The 25,594-nt window shown below is 39.9% G+C and overlaps 1 protein-coding gene across 1 annotated transcript in view; it reads right to left on the reverse strand.

Moving 5' to 3' along the window:
* mtdha (metadherin a) overlaps positions 1-25,594 on the reverse strand; it is a 107,377-nt gene that overhangs the window by 8,626 nt on the left and 73,157 nt on the right. The window contains exons 8-11 of the mRNA XM_059977082.1: positions 24,238-24,362; positions 11,490-11,606; positions 9,526-9,648; positions 7,301-7,454 (exon numbers count right to left, since the gene is read on the reverse strand). Coding sequence (XP_059833065.1) covers positions 7,301-7,454; positions 9,526-9,648; positions 11,490-11,606; positions 24,238-24,362 — 519 coding nt within the window. The remainder of the gene's footprint in view (positions 1-7,300; positions 7,455-9,525; positions 9,649-11,489; positions 11,607-24,237; positions 24,363-25,594) is intronic.

Consider the following 25,594-nt stretch of genomic DNA (forward strand, 5'->3'; position numbering starts at 1 on the left):
TTTATTTAATATTTTCATATGATGTAATATGACCCCGTTCCAAGTTCATTTGACTTTCCAGCTTTTAGCTTATGTATGTTGAGAGGACCGGAAGTGACAGCATTGATGATTATTTATTCTTGTGAGATATCATAAACAGCCCCTTTTTTTTCTCTTCCAACGTTTCTTTTTTTCCTTTTTTTTTGGCTTCTTTTTTCTTCTTTATTAGTCATTAGATCAGTAGATTAGTTAATTTGCATTATATATTTTTTTCTTTTTCTTTTTTGTTTTTTTATATCATATATTATGAAATATCTAGACTTACCATGTTCATACATATACTGTATGGTTCATGTCTTGGTAAACCCATTTATACTATAACCATTGTTTATGTCTTTTTTCATCTGTAATGGAATTTGTATGTTTGTAATTTCTTTATTAATATATCATTTGTATTTTGTCCATATTATTATTAATAATAAAAAGATTGAGAAAGAAAAGATGGTTGCTTCTCTGACTGGAGGCCTGTGACTAGGGATTGATGCTGGGTTCGACGCTGTTTGTCATCTATAAATGATCCAGATGATAATGTAATAAACTGGATCTGCAAATTTGTGGATGTCACCAAGATTGCTGGCATAGTAGACAACGAGGAAGGCTATCAAAGCTTTCTGGACCAGCTGTTAAAGCGGGCAGAAAAATGGCAAATGAAATTTAATACAGACAAGTTGGGATGTTCCGTTGAAATTGTTTAAAATGTTAGTGAGTTCGGAGTATTGTGCCCAGTTTTGGTCAACTACCTAAAAAAGAAAGATATAAATAAGAGTGAAAGAATGCAGAGAAAATTTAAAAAGGATGTTGCCAGGATTTGAGGACCCGAGCTGCAGAAAAATGTTGAATAGATTAGGATTTTATTCCTTAGAACGTAGAAGATTGAGGGGGGATTTGAAGAGGTATACAAAATTATGAGGGGTTTAGATGGAGTAAATGCAAGCAGGCTTTTTGTACTGAGGTTGGGTGGGATTACAACTAAAGATCATGGGTTAAGAATGAAAAGTGAAATATTTAAGGGGAACATGAAGGGAAATTTCTTCATTTAGATGGTGATGAAACTGTGGAACAAGATGTCAGCGCAAGTGAATGTTGGCCTGATTTCAACATTTATGAAAAATTTGGATAGGTACATGGATGATGGGTGGTTTGGAGGCTATGGTCCATAACTCAGGTCTTCAAGTTCTGGCAACATCCTTGTAAATTTTCTCTGCACTCTTTCAATCTTATTTGTATTTTTCCTGTAGGTGACCAGAACTGTACACAATACTCCAAGTTTTGCCTCAGTCTTAAACAACTTCAACATAACATCTCAACTCCTATACTCAATGCCCTGGTTTATTTCATTTCGAGGTACAGTGTAGAACAGGCCCTTCTGACCCTTCAAGCCCCATTGCCCAGCCACCCATCAATTTAACTTGGTCTTATCACAGGACAATTTATCAGGACCAGTTAATCTACTAACAGGTTGTTTTTGGACTGTGGGAGGAAACTGAGCACTCAGGAAACATAAATGTGCATGGCAAGGAATGTGCAAACTTGCTTCAAGAGAATGCAGAAATTGAACTTTAAAAAATGCCTTCCCATCTATCCAACAATCTTTTTGACTCCCCACCCCCCACCACCTACCATCAAGCAGGAGGTACCAGAGCATTAGGACAAGGACTGTTAGAATGCAAACAACCTCTTTCCCCATGCTGTGAGACCACTGAACTCCCTGCCACCACCTATGTCCCATCACATACAAATGCCACTGGTGTAATACTGTTTATTCTTTTTAAACTTGTGTTGTAAATGCACTTTAATATTTGTTAATTTATTTGTGGTAATATTACTTTATGTTGTGTGAGAGTCAGGTGCTGTGTTGTGCACTTTGGTCCAGAGAAATATAGTTTTGTTTGGTGATATACATGCACTGGTTGTATATCAATAAACTTGAATTTGCATTTCTAGAGTTCTATTCCTCAGGCCAACACACCATATCTCTTCTTAACCACCCTATCAATTTGTACAGAAACTAGATCAATGGATGTGGTCCAAGATCTCTCTGTTCCTTCACCCTGATAAGAATCCTGGCATTAATCCTGTACTTTGCTGGAAGTTCAACCTTCCAAAATGAATCACTTCACACTTTTCCAGACTGGCCTACATCTGCCGCTTATCAACTCAGCTCTGCAGCCTATCAATGTCCTGTTGTAACCTGTGACAACCTTCTACACTATCCACAACACCAACAATCTTCATGTCATCCTCATACAAACCCAACCAGTGGCGTATCTAAGGTATGGTAGGTATGGCAGATATGGCACGTACCCTGGGCATCACTTGAAGGGAGGCGCCACTGAGCAGTTCCTATTAAAGTCAGATAAGCCATCGTCAGACAGTGAAAAAAGAATTTTCTTCAGATGTATGATCTGTCTTTGATTATCATGGTGAGCAGCACTAGGATGGCCTTATTTCAGAGCATTGTGCAAGAAGACCATGAAAAGTTTCTTCACGAAGAAGGAACGTGGAGCTGAAAGACGCCAGAGACAATAGACAATAGGTGCAGAAGTAGACCATTCGGCCCCTTGAGTCTGCACCGCCATTCTGAGATCATGGCTGATCATTCACTATCAATACCCAGTCCCAGCCTTGTCCCCATAAGAAAGACGAAAGAAACAAATGGCTGATGAGAACTCGAGAGATGCTAAGGAGGAAATGAAAAGAGTCATGAAGGGAACACTTGACCGACTTCACAGAGAAATGGACGAAATGCTTGTTTGCATGACACTGTCGTCAAGTTTGGGTTCCTTCTCGATGTCGAGGGACTGGTGTTACGGTGCTGACAGTAACGACCTAAGGAAGAAGTGCGAAAATCTGGGCAAATTGTACAGCTCTGATGTTGGTGGACAGGAGCTATATGAAGAAATTTCAGATTGCAGAATGTTGCTATCAAGGCAGGTCAACATGAAAATACCAAGACTGAAGAGCTTCTTGAATTTATTCTCATCTTGTATGGAGATGAGAGTGTCTTCCCCAATCTTTGCATTTCTATTCAGATCATACTAACCATCGCAGTTTCCATTGCCAGCTGTGAGAGATCATTCAGCAAATTAAAACTAATACTTTTGTAGTTAAGAGCCTCCATGGTTCAAAGCAGACTGTGAGCTTGCTCTGCTGAGTGTAGAAAGAGAAGAAACTGAAAAAACTTGCTCGATTTTATTTTCATGTTAATCCAATCTGCGACAGATGTCATTCTGAAGTTGCTTCATTGACTCACATATTTTGGTCTTGCTCCTGTTTACAAAATTATTGGAAAGATATTTTTGGTATTATTTCAACAGTTTTGAACATCAAATTGCAACCGCATCCTATCACTGCAATTTTTGGTTTACCAATGGTGGATAATAGTTGTTAATCCCCTTCAGCACGGCTAATGACTAGAAGACCTATCCTATTGAACTGGAAATAAATTAATCCTCCAACTACATTTCAGTGGTTTTCTCAAAATATCTCTTGTTTGAGTTTAGAAAAAATTATAAGTGTCGTTTTTGACCCTTCAGTTAAATTTGAAGAAACTTGGAGACCATTTATTCAACACTTTCATATGAGCTAAACTGACTTTTCCTAAACCTTATTCTTATCATCTTTAATTATTTGGATAGAGGTGCGGAGTTATTGACACTACTGTGTATATTTAATATAATGCAATGGCCCACATCGGTTAGGTTAGTTGTTTTTTTTTTTTGGGGCTTCTTTTCTTATTTTTTCCATTTTCTGTAACCACTATGAGTTTTATTATATGTGGATTATCAACTGTTTGTATTTGTACTTTAACCTATTAATTATGTACTCTCAAGCTCTTTGTACTCGATGTTTTATTATGCTTGTTTAAAATTAAAAAGATTTAAAAAGAAAAAGAAAACTGACTTTGATCGCATCATAGACCAATTTATATCAGTGAAAGCAAGGAAAGTACAGTTATAATTTTCATGTAGTGCCATAATTTGTTAATTAAAAGATTAACAAGCTTGACTGAAGTGTTGGGTAAATAATAGTTTTTGTTGACTGTAGATCATGGTCTCTCTTTGGGGTCTTTGCTGTTGCTTGGTGGGTGGTGGGTGCTGATGCTTTTTGCTGAAACTGACGGGGGAAGAAGGCAGGATGATTAACTGATGCTTGCTGCTGCTTGCAGGGTGGGGTTCTAATGTTTTTCTGTCATTCATTCTTTTGGGGCTCTTCTGTTTTCTCCAGCATTTCAGTGGTATTCAAATGAACCAAATTACTTCCTTCTGAGTCAGTATGGAAATATGACACAAACATGAACAATTCCTGGTTTTCTGGAATTTACAAAGATGAACTTTATTGTCAATTGTACACTGCATCATCTGTGTCAACAACCAACACAGACTGAGGATGTCCTGGAGGCAGCCCGCAAGTATTGCAATGCTTACAGTGCCAAAATAGCATGTCCACAACTTACTAAGCCATCTTTGGAATGTGTGAGGAAACTGGAGAACCTGGTGGAAACTCAGTCACACAGAAAATGTACAAACTCCCTACAGAGAACAGTGGGAATTGAACCCAAGTGACTCATTATTCTAACTGCTATGCTACTGTGCCATCAGTTTTGGAACTGTCTAAGCAAGTTTGAGCAAACCTTTACTAATTTGTTTTTGAATTTATAATCATGAGTTCTGGACAGAGCAGAGATCAGTGCATCTGAACAATGATTTCCCATCTAGGTAATGTTTTAAGTTTGCTAGATAATCTTGCGGGAAGCACTGGCAATGGAGGGAAATGGATGAACTGTATGTGCAGATGAAGGGCCTTTGCTGACAGAGGTATACAGTCAGTGGCCACTTTATTAGTTACACCTGTACACTTGCTCATTACTGCAAATATCTAATTAGTCAATCATGTAGCAGCAACTCAAAGCATGCAGACATGATCAAGAGGTTCAGTTGCTCAGACCAAACATCAGATTGGGGGAAAAAATGTGATCAAAGTGACTTTGAGTGTGGGATGATTGTTGGTGCCTATTGGGTGGTTTGAGTATCTTAGAAACTGATCTTCTGGGATTTTCACACACAACAGTTTCTGAAGTTCAGAGAGAATAGTGAAAAAAAAATAATCAAGTGAGCTGCATCTCTGTGGGTGAAAATGCCTGGCTAATGAGAGGTCAAAGGAAAGTGGCCAGACTAGTTCAAGCTGATAGTAACTCAAAGGACCACTCATTGTGGGCAAGAGCATCTTTGAAAGCAAAATATGTTGAACCTTGATGTGGGTAGGCTACTACAACAGAAGACCTCAAACATATACTCAATGTCCACTTCATTAAGTATGGGAAATACCCAATAAAATGGTCACTGAGTGCATATTTAAATTCCCTGACAATTAAAAGCGAGTCCACTCAGTCCCATGCATCTCCACAGCAATCCCATCCCATACTCCTAGGGGTAATTTACAGTGCCCAACTTAACTACCAACCAGTACAATTTTGAAGCCATAGCACCCAGGAGAAATCCACAGATTCACAGGGAGAACATGCAAACTCCACACAGAAAGCACTGGAGGTGACGACTGAACCCACGGTGCAGAAGCTTTGTTAGTTCTGCCAAATCTATATGCCATGGGATGTGGGTGATGTTGATAAGTGTTCATTGATTGGTTTGATCCTAAATGCATGACCTTCCAGAAGCTAAGGAAATTTGCCATGTCCCTGTTGATCCCCACCACCTTTTTATCAATAGAAGGCATCTGATTTGGTTGCATCACGGCTTGGTACGGCAACTGCTCTGCATGTGATAGCAAGAAACTGCCGAGAGTTGTAGACACAGCTCAGCACATCATGGAAACCAGCTTTTCCCTCAGTGAACTCTGTCCACACTTCTCACTGCCTCAGTAAACAGCCAGCATAATCAAAGGTTGCAGCCCGGGCATTCTCTCTTTCCTTGCATTTTGGACAGAAGATACAAAAGCCTGAAGTCATCCACCAATAGGCTCAAGGACACATTGTATCTCACTGTCATAATACTATTGAACAGCCCCCAGTACAATAAAATGGACCTCTGACCTTGACTCTATACCTTGCCATAGCCCAATATCTTACTGTCTAACTTGCACTGCAGTTCCTCTGTAACTTAACACTCTATTCTCTTAATTGCTTTTCTGTTTGTACTACCTTGTGGTGTGGATGTTTGGAACGACATGTTTGAATGGCATGCAAAGTCCCCCCCCCACTGTATCTCAGTAAATATGACAATAATAAACCAATTACCAATTCATTGGGAGTCAACTACACTGCAATGTCTCTGCAGTCACAGACAAGGATGTTGGTAAGGCAGATTCAATAGATGGGCGCAAACTGTTGATTTTTTGAGCACTGACCCTTCATCAGTCCCAACTCAGCCCCCAAGGACGGCTGTTTACACCCCTCTGTAGATGCTGCCCGATTTACTGAGTTCCTCCAGCATTTAACATGCTGCTCAAGATTTCTAGCATCTGCAGAACCTTGTGTTTTTTTGCCAAAACAGTTGGCTTCTTAGCAACAAAATGAATACATTTCTGGATCATTGGTCCAAGCCATTAGATTATTAGATTTACCTTCCTGACAAGATTTGGAAGGAATTAGCTGCAGCTCTCTTCATTCCCATCTTTACAAAGATCAGCCACAGAGGACAGTTAGAACCCCAGCATTTTGTGGAGTATATAATCAGTAGCAAAATATTCAGTTGGGTCAAATTAAACTGAAGCACCAACATCTAAAAGCTTCAGATTTCAATGCTAGGGATAACATAACAGTTGTGTTACACCTCGCATGATATAGGTAAAAGAAAATGTTATGGAATAAATGCTTACCTGGAAACTCAACATCCATGATAAATAGGTATTTTTAATCTACACCTTACCATTCACTTCCTCTACCACCAGCACACAGTCACCCTATCTACAAAAATGCACTGCAGTTACTCATATAGGCATTTCTAACATCATCTACTAAAATGAAGAAGCTGTACCACAGAGGAGAGCTTGAGGTAATAGGACCATCATCAGCTGCAAGTTAACCTCCAGCTCACATGCCATCCTCAGTTTGAATATACTGCCATTCTGTCTAAATCCTAGAAATTCCTACATAACACCGTGAGAGTATCTTCAAGCTACAACTCACCACCAGCTAATCAATGACAATAGAAGATCTTTTGAAACAACTATACAATACCTACATACTTGGCACTGTAATTTCTCCATTCAAGGGGAAACAATTGGAAAGAATTCGAGTACTGACCTTGTGAAGAAGGCTGGCTATTCTGTTTAGCAACAGAAGCGGAAGGTTCCGACTCAGATAGTATGTCTGGCACTTGGGAAGTGATATCCTGGGAAGAACTTTTCAAAATGATAGCTGGTTCTTGGCTGATAATGACCGGCAGTGCCTCTTCATCCTGTGGAGAAACAACACCTCAATGAAAAAGTTCAAGACATCTGAAAGAAGTTTATTTATTTACAGATACCAATTACATCTAAGTGACCAATTACTCTATGAACACATACATCTTTACACTGGGAGGAAACAGGAGTGCCAATGGAAACACGTGGTCACGGGGAGAATGGACAAACTCCTTAAGACAGTGGCGGAACTGAACTGGGTCACAGGTGCTGTAACAGTGTTATGCTAACCACTACACTACCATGCTGCTCTTGGGAATGCTCAATATACACTAATAAAAACACACAGATGAAAAACTACGCCACCTTTCAACAACAGGCCACTGCATTAAGCAGAGAAACATTCCACAGCACTTCCATGAAGGTTTAAAGAGAAACAGGTGCTGAGTTAACAAATGGTGGAAAGGGAATGCTCAAGCTTTAGTCGTGGTGATAAGGTTGCAATTAGAGGGTACAGCTTAGGCAGCTAAAGACTGTTAGAAACCAGAAATGGAAGTGGGGGGGGGGGGTGGAATATAGAAGGGTCCAAGCTTTGAGGAAAGATGTATAAATTGAAGAAAGGAATATTAAGACTTAAATTGTGAGGAAAGTATGTGAGTTGTGTGGTGGATGAGAAGGAAACAGAGAATTCATTTAAAATGTAGATGGAGAACAAAGGCAGTACAGCTTTGAAGGTACCATTATTGGAGGTTAGCTGGAATTGATGAGTCTCAGCTGGTTCACTCTGGAGCCAATCTCTCAGACCTTGGGTTGCTCCAATGGTCAAGGCAGCACTACTGTAATTGCTGGCATGCGATGGACTTGTCAGGTCATTACATAGTACCTACATTGTACAGGATGCATTCTGTGACCCATACTGCTTTCATTAAATTGTTGATTTTGTTAGCCAACCCTCCCTAAAATCCTTAATGGGAGGCATTCAATACCTCCACAATGATAGGCTTTCTTCTGTCCTAAATTTCTACAGGCGTCTCATAAGACAGGATTGCTAGGGTTTAACTCTGCCTTTTCATTACAGCAAGCAACATCTCTGAACTCAACAAAACACAATAATTTGGCTAATTTAATTCCACTCTTTAACACACTGCTCAAGTAACATTTGTTAATGATCTTGTACTGTGTTTACAAGTGCATAGGAGTCTTGGCAATCAGTGGACCAAGCATCTCTTCATTAATACATCCATTTACAGGTGTTGGGAATTGTTAGAAAGGTCAATTGCCCTTTGAGAAGGTAAGAGTGAGCCATGTATTGAAAACGTTCCCAATGCAGCAAGTTACAATATTTGGACCAACTAAATCTTAAAGTCACTATGCAATGTTGGCAGGGACTCTGAGGGGACTTTGTATTCCCCTGTGGCTGCTATCATTGCTCTTTCTGGAAGCAGAACTGATGAGTTAAGGATTTGCTATCACAGTAGCCTAAGTGAATGCATTTTGTAGATGGAACACACTGCAGCTATGCTGTGCCAGTGATGAAGTCTGTGATAATGGGTGCCAATCAAATGAGCTCATCATCCTACAGGTTAATGGCTTCCCTCTCCATAAATGCTACCTGACTGATTGAGTACCAAGGCGCAACAAACAGTCTGCTGGAGGAACTCAATGGATTGAGCACAATCCATACAACAAAGGAACTGCCGATGTTTTGGTTGAAGGCTTGTATCTGGAGTCCTGATGCTGAGGGTCATAGAGCTTGAGGCAGAATCATATAAGAACAGGTAATCAAACACAAAATCTAGCTGACCATCAACATCAAACCTACACTGGGCCCATTTTATTCTCCCAACTTTCACATCCTCTCTCTCCAGATTCCACCATTCACCTACGGCAGTGCAATTTTTTTTTACTTTTGTGGGATCCAAGAGGAAAAAGAAGCAAATCAAGGAAAAAGGTCACTGGGAGAATGTACAAAGTCCATATAGTCAACACCAAAGGTTAGACTGAACTGGGGTTGCTGGAGCTGTGAGACAGCAGCACTACCAGCTGTCCTAAAGTGTTCCCAGCATCTTGCATTTAAATTCAGGTTTCCAGCATCAGCAACAGTTTGTTTCTGTTGCCAGTTCTTACCTCAGCTAGTTCACTAGTGCATATGGTTTCAACGGGTGAAGAACTCTCTTCTTCAGGCTGGGCCTTCACAATGAGCTGCTCCTGGTCTCCACAAGTGGGTTCCTTCTCCTGATCCTCGACCTCCTTTTTATTAAAGTATTTACACTATAATACACTTATGAACAGTTGAGAACCTTAACTTCACTAAAGAAAACTGCTGAAAATTCATACATTAGCATTTTAATTCCTGCATGGAAGGCTCTTTTTTGAATGTTGATATATGGGTCTTGCATCAATTAACTCAACTCCAGATCAAGAGAAGAGACTGCATATGCTGTGATCTGGAGCCAAAAACTGCTGGAGGAAGTCCGGTCAGACAGCATCTGCAGAGTAGAGGAATGGCTGACATTTAGGTTGAGACCCTGCATCAGAATTTCAACCCAAAACGTGGACCACCTCTCTGTCTCCACAGATGCTACTTGACTGATAAGCTCCTACAGCAGATTTGTGTTTTTGAGTCTGTTGATTCCGATAACTTTGGGTATCAATGTAACAAGGTGATAATAGGGTGATCAACCATTTCTTTAGGGAAATTCAATGATAAAAGACTAGGAAAAGTTGGTTAGCAGGTATACTGTGCACAGAGGTAAAATATACAGGCTATTAAAATACATCAATGGAAAAAATCAAGCAGCTCATACTCAATCAAACTTTTGTTAGTAAATATATTCATTTTTTCATAGCCAATGATGTTATTGTTGAAACACTAATTTGTAGAAAATGCTCAAGAATCTTCTCACCAACAAAAAGGTGATAATGAACTACTTGCTTTAGAGATTTCTTGATGAGAGATCTTCCTGGGTATCCTACTTCTCTGCCTTTTAAAAATTTTATGATTTTTTCCTTTTACCACTCTGCTAAATAGGTGTGACCCCGGTTTAATCTCATTCAAAAATCCACTCACCATACCATCATTCCCTTCATTTAACCTCATTTGCCCACCATTCCATTACAGGTCATCCTCAGCCTTTGCCCTCACAGCCATTCACCTTCATTAGTGTCATGTCATTTATAAACTGGTCGATGACCTCCTTGCAGCTCTAGATTTTCAGTATCAGTGTTCAATAATTCACACCACATTTTCAAAGCCACTTATGTTTCCTGACAGGCTGCCAGCTAACACTTTAGGTCTCTTTATTTAAGCCTGTAATGAAACTATTGCTTTCATTTACAAAGCTAATACAAAACTGAAATCCTCAGATGCCAACTATTTTTGCTCTCTCACTGCACTACTTAATGTATATTTTTATATACATTTTGTATTGTAATTTTATTTTTGTCTTGCACTGTATTGCTGTGCAAAACAACAAATTTCATAACAAGTGTCAGTGATATTAAACCTGATTCTGATACATACATCACTGAAATCATCTTCAAAGCAATTTCATAGATTCAAGATTCATAGATTCCATTTACCACTTTGCTATCTTTACAACTCCACCACGAGGATGTCTGAAATAATATGTCATTAGTATCTCTGTCCTGACCGTGAGTTTTCATTATTGCCAATCAGAACATCACTGAGGAAAGCCACTAACTTTTGTACTTGTACTGGCTGTTCCAAGTAGTTTTCCCCATTCACTCTCCTCACTCATATCCTACTGCTATCAGGTTGTCTTTTTACTGAATCCACTTTTTTACTCTCAGGCACCTCATTCTCATTTGTAATACATTGCTGCCTTTGGGAAAGTGGTTTCCCTCTCTAGCTCTTCTGTCTATCATCTTAAATCTACATCCTCTGGCTACCAATTTTCTTATGCAAACACCAATTAACTTGCGGCCGGAAATCCACAACTGTTTTTCCATTTCAAATTTCTCTTACTTTTTGCATCACAGTTGCCATCTGACCTACATCACTTTTAGAAAAAAAAACACAAGATTGCAGCAACTTAATGAACTCCACTGGACATGGGGCACATGCTCACTTGTGCAGCAGCAGCAGTATCTTCACTCTTTTTCTTCTTCTTCTTCTTCTTCTTGGATTTGCTGCTTGCAGAACCTTGCAAACCAGCATCTGTTTTTTCTTTATCTTCATCTGACACCTGCAAAATTTAACAAGTCTTTTAAAACAATCCACAACTTGGATAATTCTATTCAGACTGAAGCAGACTGTCTTTTCACCCAGACTGGTAAATAAAAAAGAAAATATACGTATAAATTAGAAAGTATTCCATCCTGAAATGATTCCACAAAATATAGTCAATAGATTATTTTTTCTATCTACTCAGATCAATTTGATATAGAATCGAACAGAACTACAGGCTATTTGGACAATGCTACCTCTACTGATTTTTCAGAAGAGTATCAATCAGTGCAGGGGTCGGCAACCTTTACCACTGAAAGAGCCATTTGGACCTGTTTCCCACAGAAAAGAAAACACTGGGAGCCACAAAACCCATTTGACATTTAAAATGAAATAACACTGCATACGTGTTTTTTTTGCCTTTATGCTATGTGTAAACAAATTATAATGTGTTGCATTTATGAAATCGATGAACTACTGCAGAGAAAACGAAATTACATTTCTGCATGCAACAAAAAACATTTTGAACTCCGATAAAAAGACGTTGGGTTGAAGGTTACTTTTAAGTAAAATACTCAATGTCTATTTGAGTCCTTCTTGTAGTTATGAAAAACGCTGAACTTAAATTGTCCGCCAGCAGCAAACCATTTCCTGAGCGGCAACAAAACTAGCATATGTAGTTGATTTTCCAGACTTCATCCACTTCTTGAAATGATTTTTGCTCAGATCAACCTTCCGCATCAGTTCCAAAACAGCTTTTTTTTGCTCATCTCCATCCGGATATTTTTGAGCAAAGGCTGCGTGTTTATTCTGGAAATATCTTGCGACATTTGACTTTTTGTTGTTTGCTAGTTTCTCATTGCATATTAAGCATACCGGTAAACCAGTCTCGTCAGCAGTGAAAGCAAATGAATCTGCCCACGTATCATTAAACATTCTGTTTTCTTCAGTCACTTTTCTTTTTTTAGAATTCTCCATAGTTAGCCTACCTTGGATCGAAAAATTAAAGAAATCGCGCACTGGCGGGTGTCAGGCATTGGTGACGTATATTAATAGCAAAAAAAAACACGTTTTATTTCGATTATACAAGATCACCATTATCTTCAAATTTAGAATTACATTTCAAAAACTAACAAACTAACATAAAATACATTTTAATTAAACACTCATCATTTATTTTCCAAAGCCACAGGGAGCCACAGCACAGGGATGAAAGAGCCGCGGGTTGCCGACCCCTGAATCAGTGCTATCCTCCTGCTGTTAGTTACTGTCCTACAGATCATCACTCTAAGTGGAAAAATACACTTAAGTGAAACCCTGACAAACCATTAGCCAATTATTTGGTTAATGGTTCAGCAATTGGGTCACTAGGATTGGTAGATTAAACCATTGTTATCCACGTATCCCCAAATCCATGCACTGGAGAGTTCAGTTGTGTATTACTGGGTGTGCTGTGGAACCCAGTGTCAAAAGCTTTTCTGCATTTGTTGTTTGTCATCTACATCAACCATCTGGATGATAATGTGGTTAACTGGATCAATTTTGTGGATAACACCAAGATTGGGTGTGTACTGAATCAGAATCAGGTTTATTATCACCAGCATGTGTTGTGGAATTTGTTAAGTTAGCAGCAGCAGTTCAATGCAATACATAATACAGAAGAAAAAATAATAAATCAATTACAGTATATGTATATTGAATAGATTAAAAATCATGCAAAAACAGAAATATATATTAAAAAAGGGAGGGAGTTCAATGTCTGTTTAGGAATCGGATGGCAGAGGGGAAGCTGTTCCTGAATCGCTGAGTGTGTGCCTTCAGGCTTCTGTACCTCCTACCTGATGGTAACAGTGAGAAAAGGACATGCCCTGGGTGCTAGATGTCCTTAATTATGGATGCTGCCGTTCTCAGACACTGCTCCTTGAAGATGTCCTAGATACTTTGTAGGCTAGTACCCAAGATGGAGCCGACTAAATTTATAACCCTCTGCAGCTTCTTTTGGTCCTGTGCAGTAGCCCCTCTGTACCAGACAGTGATGCAGCCTGTCAAAATGCTCTCCATGATACAACTATAGAAGTTTTTTGAGTGTATTTGTTAACATACCAAATCTCTTCGAACTCCTAATGAAGTACAGTCACTGTTTTGCCTTCTTTGTAACTGCATCGATATGCTGGGACCAGGTTAAATCCTCAGAGATCTTGACATCCAGGAACTTGAAACTTCTCACTCTCTCCACTTCTGATCCCTCTATTAGGATTGGTATGTGTTCCTTCGTCTTACCCTTCCTGAAGTCCACAATCAGCTCTTCTGTCTTACTGACGTTAAGCACCACTCCACTAGTTGGCATATCTCGCTCCTGTATGCCCTCTCGTCAACCTCTGAGATTCTACCAACACAGTCATGGGTAAAGAGAGAGTAGAGCAGTGGGCTAAGTACACACCCAGGAGGTGCACCAGTATTGATTGTCAGTGAGGAAGAGATGTTATCACCAATCCACACAGATTGTGGTCTTCCATTTAGACAATAGGTGCAGGAGTAGGCCATTTGGTCCTTCGAGCAAGCACCACCATTCAATGTGATCATGGCTGATCATCCACAACCAGTACCCCATCCCTGCCTTCTCCCCATATCCCTTGAGTCCACTATCTTTAAGAGCTCTATCTAACTCTTTCTTCAAAGTATCCAGAGAATAGGCCCCCAGTGCCTTCTGAGGCAGAACATTCCATAGATCTACAACTCTCTGGGTGAAAAAGCTTTTCCTGAACTCTGTTCTAAATGGCCTACCCCTTATTCTTATTAGGAAGTTGAGGATCTTGTTAGGAAGTTATTAGGAAGTTGAGGATCCAATAGCAGAGGGAGGTACAGAGATTAAGGTTATGTAACTCCTCAATCATGATTGTGGGAATGATGGTATTAAATGCTGAGCTACAGTCGATGAACAGCATCCTGACATAGGTGTTTGTGTTGTCTAGGTGGTCTAAAGCTCTGTGAAAAGCCACTGAGATTACATCTGCTGGTGACCTATTGTGGCAATAGGCAAATTGCAATGGGTCCAGATCCTTGCTAAGGCAGGAATTCAATCTAGTCATGACCAACTTCTCAAAGCATTTCATCATTGTAGATGTGAATACTACTGGGCGAGAGTCATTAAGGTAACTCATATTCTTCTTAGGCACTGGTATAATTGTTGCCTTTTTGAACTAAGTGGGAATTTCCACCTGTAGCAGTGCCAGGTTGACAGTGCAGGAGACTATTAAAGCTTGCAGGGGAATCTGGACCAGCTGGAAAATGGCAGATGGAATTTAATGCAGACAAGTGTGCACACTGGGAAGACCAATCAGGGTAGGTCTTAGACAGTGAGTAATTGGGCATAAAGGAGTGCGGTAGAACAAAGGAATCTGGAATCTGGTCCATAACGCATCGAAAATGGCAGCACAGGTAGAAAGCTTTTGGCACATTGGCATTCATAGATCAAAGTACTGAGTACAGGAGTTTGGATGTTATGTTGAAGTTGTATAAAACGTTAGTGAGGCCTACTGTTCGGAGTATTGTGTCCAGTTTTGTTCACCTACCTGCATACATGATAGCTATAAATAAGGAAAAATTTACAACTGGAGGACCTGCGTTATAAGGAAATAATGAATAGGTTAGAACATTATTCCCTAGAACGTAAAAGTTTGAGGGGAGATCTGACATAGAGGTATACAAAACAATGAGGAGTGAAAAACTGGGTAAATGCAAGCAGGCTTTTTTCCCCACTGAGGTTGGTTGAGACTTCAACTAGAGGTCATGGGTTAAGGTGAAGGGTGAAATGTTTAAGGGTAATCTGAGGGGGAACTTTTTCACTCAGAAGATGGTTGAGGGTGTTGAATGAGCTCAGCGCAAGAGGTGGGTGTGATTTTGATTTCAATATTTAAGGGAAGTTTGGATAAGTACATAGATGGAAGGGGTATGGAGGGCTGTGGTCCAGGTGCAGGTCGTTGGGACTAGGCTGTTTTAGTGCCTCGACATAGACTAAATGGTTGAAAGGATATTTCTGTGCTGTGTTTTATATGACTCTACAAGCGGAGTAAAGGGAATTACTGAGGCACGAGGAGGAATCGGCCCAACTTGGTTAAAAGGTGACACTCTGAGGGATGATGGCAGAACACCAATGGACAGTGTTTCTGGGGGCAATTCAAAAGGTGCAGGATAGCTACATCCCAAGGATGAAGTACTATTCTAATAGGAAAATGAGACAACTGTGGCTGACAAGGGAAGTTGAAGACAGATAAAAGCAAAGAGAAAGCATTATTTAAAAAAAGCAAAAAAAAACACGGAGTGCTAGAAGATTGAGATGCTTTAAAAAAACCAACAGAAGGCAACTAAAAAAGAGATAAATATTTACTATGAAGATAAGATAGCCATTAATATCAAAGCAGATACCAAAAGATTTTCCCCAGATAAATGAAGAGTAAAAGCGAGAAGAGAGTGGATATTGGACCACTAGAAAATGATGCTGAAGAGGTAGTAACAGGAGACAAAGAAATGGGGGATGAACTTAATAAGTATCTTGTGTCAGTCTTCACTGTGAAATAAACTAGCAGTGTGCCAAAAATTATATATGTGCACGCATGTGCGCAGGTGCGCGCACACACACTTGGAAAGACTGACAAGGTGCTGTACATGTGGTTGCTTAACAAATTAAGAGCCATTCGTATTACAGAAAAGATAGATGCATTGACAGAAGATTGGCTGACTGGCAGGAGACAGTGGGAATAAAAGTGGCCTTTTCTGGTTGGCTGCTGGTGACTAGTAGTAGGGAAGTGTAAGGTCATGCACTTCAGTAGAAGGAATAAAGACATAGTCCTATAGTTATAGCATAGTTCTAAACAAGGAGAAATTCCAAAAATCAGAGGTGCAAAGGGAACTGTGAGTCCTTGTGTAGGATTTCCTAGAGGTTAACTTGCAGGTTGAGTCAGTGTTAAGGAAAGCAAGTGCAATGTTAGTATTGAGAGTATATAAAAGCAAGAATGTAATGTTGAGGCCTTATAAGGCACTGCTGAGACCACATTTGTAGTAGTATTATGAGCAGTTTTGGGACCCTTCCTCTAAGAAAAGATGTGCTAGAATTGGAGAGAATGATTCTGGGAATAAAGTTCAAAGTAAATTTATCATCAAACTACATGTATATCACCATATATAACCTTGAGATTAATTTTCTTGCGGGCATACTCAATAAATCCATAATAGAAAGATAATCATAACATGATCAATGAAAGACTGCACCAACCTGAGTGTTCAACCAATATGCAAAAGACAACGAATTGTGCAAATACAGCAATAAATAAATAAATAAATAAGCAAGCAAGTGATAAATATTGAGAACATGAGATGAAGAGTCCTTGAAAGTGAGTCCATAGGTTGTGGGAACATTTCAAAGATATGGCAAGTAAAGTTGAGTGAAGTTACCTCCTTTGGTTCAAGAGCCTGATGGTTGAGGGGTAATAACCGTTACTGAGCCTGGTGGTGCAAGACCTGAGGTTCCTGTACCTTTCTCCTGATTGGCAGCAGCAAGAAGAGAGCATGACCTTTGGTGGTGGGGTCCTTGATGATGGATGCTGCTTTCTTGTGACAATGCTAAACGTAGACAGGTTCAATGGTGGGGAGGGCTTTACCCATGATGGTCTGGGCTGCATCAACTACTTTTCCTAGTATATTCCTTTCAAGGGCATTGGTGTTTTCATACCAGGCTGTGAGGCAGCCAGCTAATATACTCTCCATCACTCATCTATAGAAGTTTGACAAAGTTTTAGATGTCATGCCAAATCTTTGCAAGCTCCTAAGGAAGTAGAGGCATTGTTGCGCTTTCTTCATAATTGCACTTGTGCACTGGGCCCAGAAAAGGTCCTCTGAAATGATTACACCGAGGAATTTAAAGTTGCTGATCCTTTCCACCTCTGGCTCATGGACCTCTGGTTTCCTCCTCCTGAAATCAGTAATCAGTTCCTTGGTCATTTGTGGTACCACCCAGTCAGATTTTCAACCTCCCACCTATATGCTAATTTGTCACGCCTACAACAGTGATGTCATCAGCAAACTTCAATATTCGTGCTGTACTTAGACACACAGTCATACGTGTAAAGCCAGTAGGGCAGGGATTACACACACAGCCTTGTGGCACACCAGTGCTGATGGAGGTTGTGGAGATGTTGCCAATTCAAACTGACTGGGGTCTGCAAGTGAGGAAATAGAGGATCCAATTGCACAAGGCAATATTGAAGCCAAGGTCTTGAAGCTTACTCATTAGTTCTGAGGGGATGATAGTATTGAATGCTGAGCTGTAATTGATGAAGATCATGTTGATGTGTGCTGTCCAGGTGTTCCAGGGCTGAGTGAAGAGCCAATGAGATGGCATCTGTGGTGGACCTGTTGCATCAGCTGGCAAACTGGAGTGGATCCAAGTCACTTCTTAGGCAGGAGTTGATACGTTCAATTACCAATCTCTCAAAACATTTCATCACTGTGCTACAGGATGATAGTCATTGAGGGTTAACACATTCTTCTTGGGCACTGGAATAAGTGAAGCCTGCTTGAAGCACTGCTGAAGTGAGTGGTTAAAGATCTCACTGAATACTCCAGCCAATTAACAGTACAGGGTCTTTAGTACTTGGCTAGGTACCCCACCAGATGCTTTTCATGGGTTCATCGCCCAAAAGGCAGATCGCATGTTGTCCTCAGAGAATGAAATCAGAGTATCATCGAGGGCTGTGGGAGTTTGTGATGATTACTCTATTTTGACGGTCAAAGCAAGAATAGAAGGCAAGAATGAGCTCATCTGGAAGTGAAGACCAGTTGTCACCTATGTCGCTTGAGTTTACTATACAAGAGATGATAGCATTCAAGCCCTTCTACAACTTCATGCACCCTTTGCTGATTCAAATTTGGTCCAGAATTGCCACTTTGCCTCTGAGATGGCTTTCTAGAAACTGTAAATGGACCTCTGGTAACTTTCTTGGTCATCAGACATGAATGCCTCTGATCTGGTCCTCAACAGATTGCAAATCTCATGGTTCATTAAGGGCTTCTGGTTGGGGAAGACTGATTTTGTGCGCACACACTCATCTACAATTGTTTTTATAAAGTTTGTGACAACCATGATGCATTCATTCAGATCCACAGATGAGTCATTGAACATGGCTCAGTCCACCAACTAAAGCAATTCCGTATCTGCTACATCGCCTCCCACAGCCCCTCTTTGCTGTCCTAATCTCTGGAGCCTTGCTCTTTAGCCTCTGTCTGTTTGCAGACAGAAGGACAGCCAAGTGATCAGATCAGAAAGGGTTAACATAGGAAGAGCATTTGATTGCTCTGGCCCTATACTGACTGGAATTTAGAAGAATGAGACAGCAATCTCATTAAAACCTAACAAATGTTGAAAGGCCTAGATAGAGTGGATGTGTTAATGTATCCTATAGTGGGTGAGTCTCCGGCCAGAGGACGCAGCCTCGGCATACAAGGACGTCTCTTTAGAACAGACATGAAGAGGAATTTCTTTTGCCACAGCGTGGTGAATCTGTGGAATTCATTGCCACAGACAGCTGTATAGGCTAAGTCATTGAGTATATTTAAAGCAGAGATTGATAGGTTCCTATTTCGTCAGGGCATCAAAAGTTTACGGGGAGAAAACAGGAGAATGGGGTTGAAAGGAATAATAAATCAGTTATGATGAAATAATGAAGCAGACTTGAGTAGGCCGTGGTCTAATTCTGCTCCTGGGTCTCATGGCCTCTCATTCATCTTATTTATTCTCCTTATGATTTTATACACTTCTATGAAATCACCTCTGGCCTCCTACACTCCAGGGGAAAAAGCCCCAGCCTATCCAGTCTCTCCTTATAACTCATGCCTTCCGGTCCTGGTAACATCCTTGTGAATCTTTCTGCATCCTTTTTTGCTTAATGACATCTTTCTTATGTAACCAGAATGGAACACAATATTCCAAGTGGGGTTTCATCAGTATCTTGCAGAGCTGTGAAGTGGCATCCCAATTCTTTTACTCAAATGTTCTGACTGATGAAGGCAAATGCTTTCTTCACTACAGTCTACCTGCTTCACCACTGTCAGGAAACTATGTACTTGTACACCTTGATTTCTGTTCTACAACAGTCCCCAAAGCCCCATCATTTACTACACAAGCCTCGCACAGGTTTACCTTTTCAAAATACAACACTTCACCCTTATTTGTGTTATATTCCACCTGCTATTCCCTGGCCATTTCCCCAGTTGATCTGGATGCTGAAGAAATCTTACTCGACCTTCTTTACTGCCCACTACACCATTAATTTTGATGTCATCTTCAAATTTACAAACCTCACCAATTATATTCTGAAACAAGTCACTAATATAGATGATGTACAAATGAAAATTACTGTATGATATGTTAAGAAACTGTTGGATTAATCTTAGCAGTAAAATCTGATAGACTAGAAAATCTGCCAGTCCAGCCTGTTCCAAGACTGCCAAATAATTGGAGTTTTGAATCTGTCGTAACATCCAGAGCTCAACTTTGCAACCAAAAGAAATGCTAATTCTCATCCACAGAAGTAATTAGCCAATTACTTCTGCTGCATTTTGGAGGTTGCATTTTCTGCTGCAGTTCCTTAATGTTGTTACAGCTAGGAGTGGGAGTAGGGATAAGCTCCCACAACCTATTAAATGCTCCTAGTGCCATGCATCCCTGACAACCAAGTCTAGCTCCTGGCCATCACACGTGGATTAGCTACTAAGACCAATAGAAACATTTCTACTGATGGGAGAAGGGTCAAAGGCAGATTACTGGTGGCTTAATGCTAGCTGCTTTGGGCAGATGGAGCTCGTCCAAGAGAAGGAAAACTGATCTCAAGCCTTCACTGCCTTGAGGACATGCTCACTCTTGGGAAAGGTCTTAGGAGTAAACACTGAGGGGAAATCTGGGGCTGGAGTCCCTAAGGCAGTCCTACATTGAGTTCAACACTGAGTGGCAACTCCAGTGATGCCACTGGTACCAAACAGTATTAACCTCTGCCGATCATTTGGATTGATCAGCTGTGCAGAGGGGGAAGCCTTTACATGGGCAACAGCTTGCTGTCCATGTCATACTGCCTTGGCTTGCATATCACAGACAGCTGGGATGTAACATCCATGGTCAACTCGGATGAATGGAAATCCTTAAAGTATTGCTGCAAAGGATAACATTTGTTGCCCACCCCTTAATAGCCCGACTGCTTTTTTGGTCAATCGCACTGGGAAAGTGTTAGACCCAGCTATGGTGAATGAACAATGATGGTTGCAAGCAAGCACATGTAATTTGGAACGAAGCCTGCAGGGAAAGGTGGCTCCCATGTGTCTGCTGACCCAGTTTTACCTGTTAGTTGAGACTGTGGGCTTGGCAGGAATTGTGAGTAGCCGCAGCAAGTAACTGCAGTACAATTTTCAGATAGCAGAGTGCAAGCATGGAGCACCACTGGAAGTGAATCCTGTGATTCAATACCCTGCTATTTTCACATTTGTAGAATTAATCATTGGTTTATTATTGTCACGTGTAGTGTAAAACTTTGATGTTACGATATGGTCTGAATATATGGCAGGTGAAACAATGCAACAAGGTAGTACAAAAGTAAAGCAGAAGAGATCTCTAGAACTGATGGTGAAACTGCAGTTATTTATTTCTTTCTAGCCTGGGTGCAATCTGTGAGCTGGCCACCAAACTTCGGTGCAGTCTATTGTTCCATAACTAAAATGTCTCAATTCTACATTACTCCCCAAACCTCTGAAGACACATTACTTCTGCAATGCCCTCCTGTGAATACAAAAACTCAAAATAACCAATCCCCTCAGTAGAGAAATCCAAATATTGTAAATATGAAAATATCTGCAGGAGACAACTACAGCATGATTTCTCATGGCTCAAGGTATGTGCAATACTAAAAGTACTTCTGCTAATCCACTTCAATCACGTCCTTCCTTAATGCTAGTCTATTGAATGTTCATATTTAGAAGCTTACCACAGTAAAGGAAAATAATTTCATTGCTAAAAATAATGAAGACATTTTTTAAATATTGTTTTGGCACTAGGGGCTAATTGTAGAATTTGTAATCCCCTTGACAAACTAACAAACTCCCAATACAATTTGATACATAATTGTACTTGCATCAGTGCAGACTGAACAAGTACAAGCAAGTAAATACTATATTAATAATGATCTTTTAATTCTATGAATTCATTCAAATCGACTACAATCTATGTGAACATGATGCCCCAGGCTGGAGGTAATGATGCAGTTGTCAGTATTGAAAGGCTGGTAGGCTTTAAAAATGTGTAAGTTTCTTGGGAGAACCTCTCTTTGCCCATGAAATGGAGATCAAAACAGCTGGGAATTCCAAACTAGCACATGGCACAGCTGCAAACATAACAGTCCAGCTACCTCAGCTCAACTAGTTTATAGAGTTTTGGATATTGAAAGGAGTATTGGCAGTTTCTGGCTCAAATCCAGACAGTTGTTTTCCCAATGACTGGAAACATCTCAGCTTGCTTCAATTCTGCAATGGAATCTGAAATCACCAGATCAATCAAATCCAGTAATTTTTCTTCATTTATTGCTTCTGAATTTTAGTTTTATTTTCTTCCACTATCCAATCGCTAATATCTCCCACTCCTGCAGAAATTTGCTTTCATAACATACTGTTGAAGAGGACATGGTAAAGTTTGCCTATTTCTCCAGTTCTAATTAACTGAACTGAGCTGTCCTTTTGGTGGGTCTGGAGTCTCATATAGAGGCTAATCCAAATAGAATACAAAACAGAAACAGGTCATTGACCCATGATATCTGCGCCAAATGATGTGAAATTAATCTAAATCTCCTCTCACTGCACATGATCAATATTCTTCCATTACATACCTATCTAAAAGACTCTTAAACTACACTATCATATCTGCTTCCACCACCTGCCCTGGCAGCTGATTCTACACATCTGCACCGCAAACAGTGCAGGCAAAAGTCCAAGTTACAGTACCTTTTAAAAGTACTCAGCCCCCAACCCTTCGTTCATACAAATGAATATTACAACCATGAATTTTGATCTATTTAACTGAAAATTTGTATTTGTAAATCACATGCTCCTTTTTAAAAAAAAATATAGTGGAACCCAAATATCAGGGAAAATTGTAAAACATGAAAATCCAAAAATTCATAAACTGAAATGTTAGCAGTTCAAAAGAATTCAACCCCCTTTGATTAGTACTTAGTTGAGGTACCCCTAGCAGATATTATAGCCCAGTAGTCTTCTTGGATAAGTCTCTATTAACAATGCACAAGATGGAGCAAGATTTGCCCATTCCTCCTTGCAAAGTTGCTCAGGCTGTGCCAGGTTAGTTGGGTGGTGGTGGACAGCAATCTTGAGATCTTACCCAAAATGTTCAATCAGGTTAAATTCTGGACTCTGATTGGGCTTCTCAAGGACGTCAATTTCCTTCATTTAAAGCCACTCCATGGTTGCTCCAGCAGTGTGCATTGTCCTTCTGACGGACAAACTTCCTCTCTAGTTTAAGCTTTCTGGCAGAGGCTAGCAGGTTTTTATCCAGGATCTTTCTGTTTTTACCTACATGCATCTTTCCATCAATCTTGACGATGTTTCGAGTCCCTGCTGCTAAAAAGCATTCCCACAACATGATGCTTGCTCCACTATATTTTACAGTAGGGATGATGTTATCTATCTGATGCACAGTATTAAAGATACGCCACCTTTCTGCTTAGTGATGAGATCAAAATGTTCCACTTTAGTCTCTTTGACTACAAGACCTTCTTCAACATCTTTACAGCATCTTCTAAATGACACTTTGCAAAACCTTTATGGGCTAGGATATGTTTTTTTTTAAGCCAGGGGTTCCCAACCTGGGATCCATGGACCCTTCGGTTAACGGTAGGGATCTATGGCATAAAAGATAGGGAACCCCTGCACTAAGCTTACCATTTCATATATATTCTCCTTGAATTTCTTTCTCTTTGCCACTCGAAATCTGTTATTTATCCCTTCCTGCATTTTCCTCATCTGGTTCATTTTATCTCACTTTGCCCAGCAGAGCACAAATACTAATACAGCGCTTGCTTAGGCATAATCAGGAAAATAAAATGAACCTTTCATTTTGATGATTTTATTTCCCGTATTTATAAACTAGCATCAAAACCCATGATTTAAGAAACAGAAATTAAACCAAAATATTTTTATAAGTTTACTCTTCAGACTCAGCTGCATTCATTTGCAAATTAGGCATGGAGTGCACAAGAATTTATAATAAGCATTTTTCTAAGTACTTGGTTTGACAGCACCTCATGATCAAAGTGCAGTTCCCATTAGCATTGCTTAAAAATAGAACGATGCAAGTGTGAGATCTTTCCAATACTAATGACGTATGTAATCACACTATCATGAACGGCATCACATGGGCAAAAATGCTAGGGTACAAAGATCACATGGTCCCTGTTGAATTCACCACTGTTTGAACTCACGTTGACTATACAGGTGCAAAAAAGGCAACGGACAACCCCATCATTGTGCTCAGTGTGTAACCTTGCATAGGAGTGTGAAGGGCACGGAAGGGGAGCTCAGCAACAATGGCCAGGGTTACTAACCTTCTGAGCTTCTGTAACAGTCTCCTCAGGATGCACAGCTGGAGTAGGCTCCTCTGCTAGCCAATTACCCCATTCTTCTGTTGGGGCGTTCCAGTCTGAGCTTGGATCAGCTGTCGAAGTTCCATCTAGGAAAAATGATGGGCAAGAAATTAAATTGATTTTAACAATTGTTAATAGCGACAAAAGAGACACGAGATGCTAGAATTTGGAGAAAAATAAAATGTTGGAGTTCAGCGAATCAGGCAGCATTATCTATGGAGGGAACTGGACCATTGCCATTTCAGGTAGAGGACCTTTATCTAGAATGGCCACTGTCCATTTCCCTCCAAAGATGCTGATTCACTCTGAGTTCCTCCAGCAGATTTTTTTTTGAACAATTGTTTAAGTTAGCTTTAACCATGAAGAATATGCAAAAATTAAGGTGTATAATACGTTAAAGGATAGACAAATTAGTGTTTTAGAAGCTAAAATGTTATTTATACACAGCAATTACTTTGAAGTCCAAATGTGAGACATTAAATATTGAAATATTAATATAAAATACTGAACTTAAATTTAATAAAGTAGACACAGTTTGTGGGTTAACCATCAGAGAAACTTATGGACCAATGAAGCCACTACTATTTCCACTGATCCTTTCTATCTTTTTCTTACTGAACTGTAAAAAGGAGAAACTGAACATTATAAGGAGTAGATTTAGACAATCTGATGACACAAAATAATAGTTTGCTTAGAAAACCAGGCAAGCTAAAGAATCAACATCTTATGTCAACCACACTGCAGATGAGCAGATGAAATTGGAAAGTGAGCATCTCTTCATAAAGACCAAGTACAAATCTTTTGTTTTCTCATTAACATAAAGATAACATGTTTAAAACAAGAAAAAAAAGGAAAAAGACAATCTGAAGTGACAGAAGAAACAATTTAGAATGTTTTAAAAATTCTACTGGTACTCAGGTGCCACCAGGTTCAGCATTAATACTGGCAGAGATCAGAACAAATGCCCAAAATAAATACTAGAGGGATTTCTACTGCTGGTAAACAATTCTTAACCACACTGGGGAAAACAGCAATTATAATCACAATGTACCATTATGGCTTAATAGAACCACGTAAGGGGAGATGGTGTCACTTAGATCTCGATATGTCCCAGAACAGCTGTCTATAGATACAACTTAGCCTCAAAATTATTTGCAGTTCAAAGGCACTGCTGCAAAGGTAATTGGGTTTTAATTCACATCAGAAGGTTGGGCATTTATATCCCTTCATGTCAAAAATGTTATGAGATATCCATCAGTAGATTTAACTGAAGATTGGTTAACAACCTTGGCATCAGTGGCAATTGGAGGCTGAAGGA

The sequence above is a fragment of the Hypanus sabinus genome, chromosome 1, assembly GCF_030144855.1.
Source record: "Hypanus sabinus isolate sHypSab1 chromosome 1, sHypSab1.hap1, whole genome shotgun sequence".
Classification (NCBI taxonomy): domain Eukaryota; kingdom Metazoa; phylum Chordata; class Chondrichthyes; order Myliobatiformes; family Dasyatidae; genus Hypanus; species Hypanus sabinus.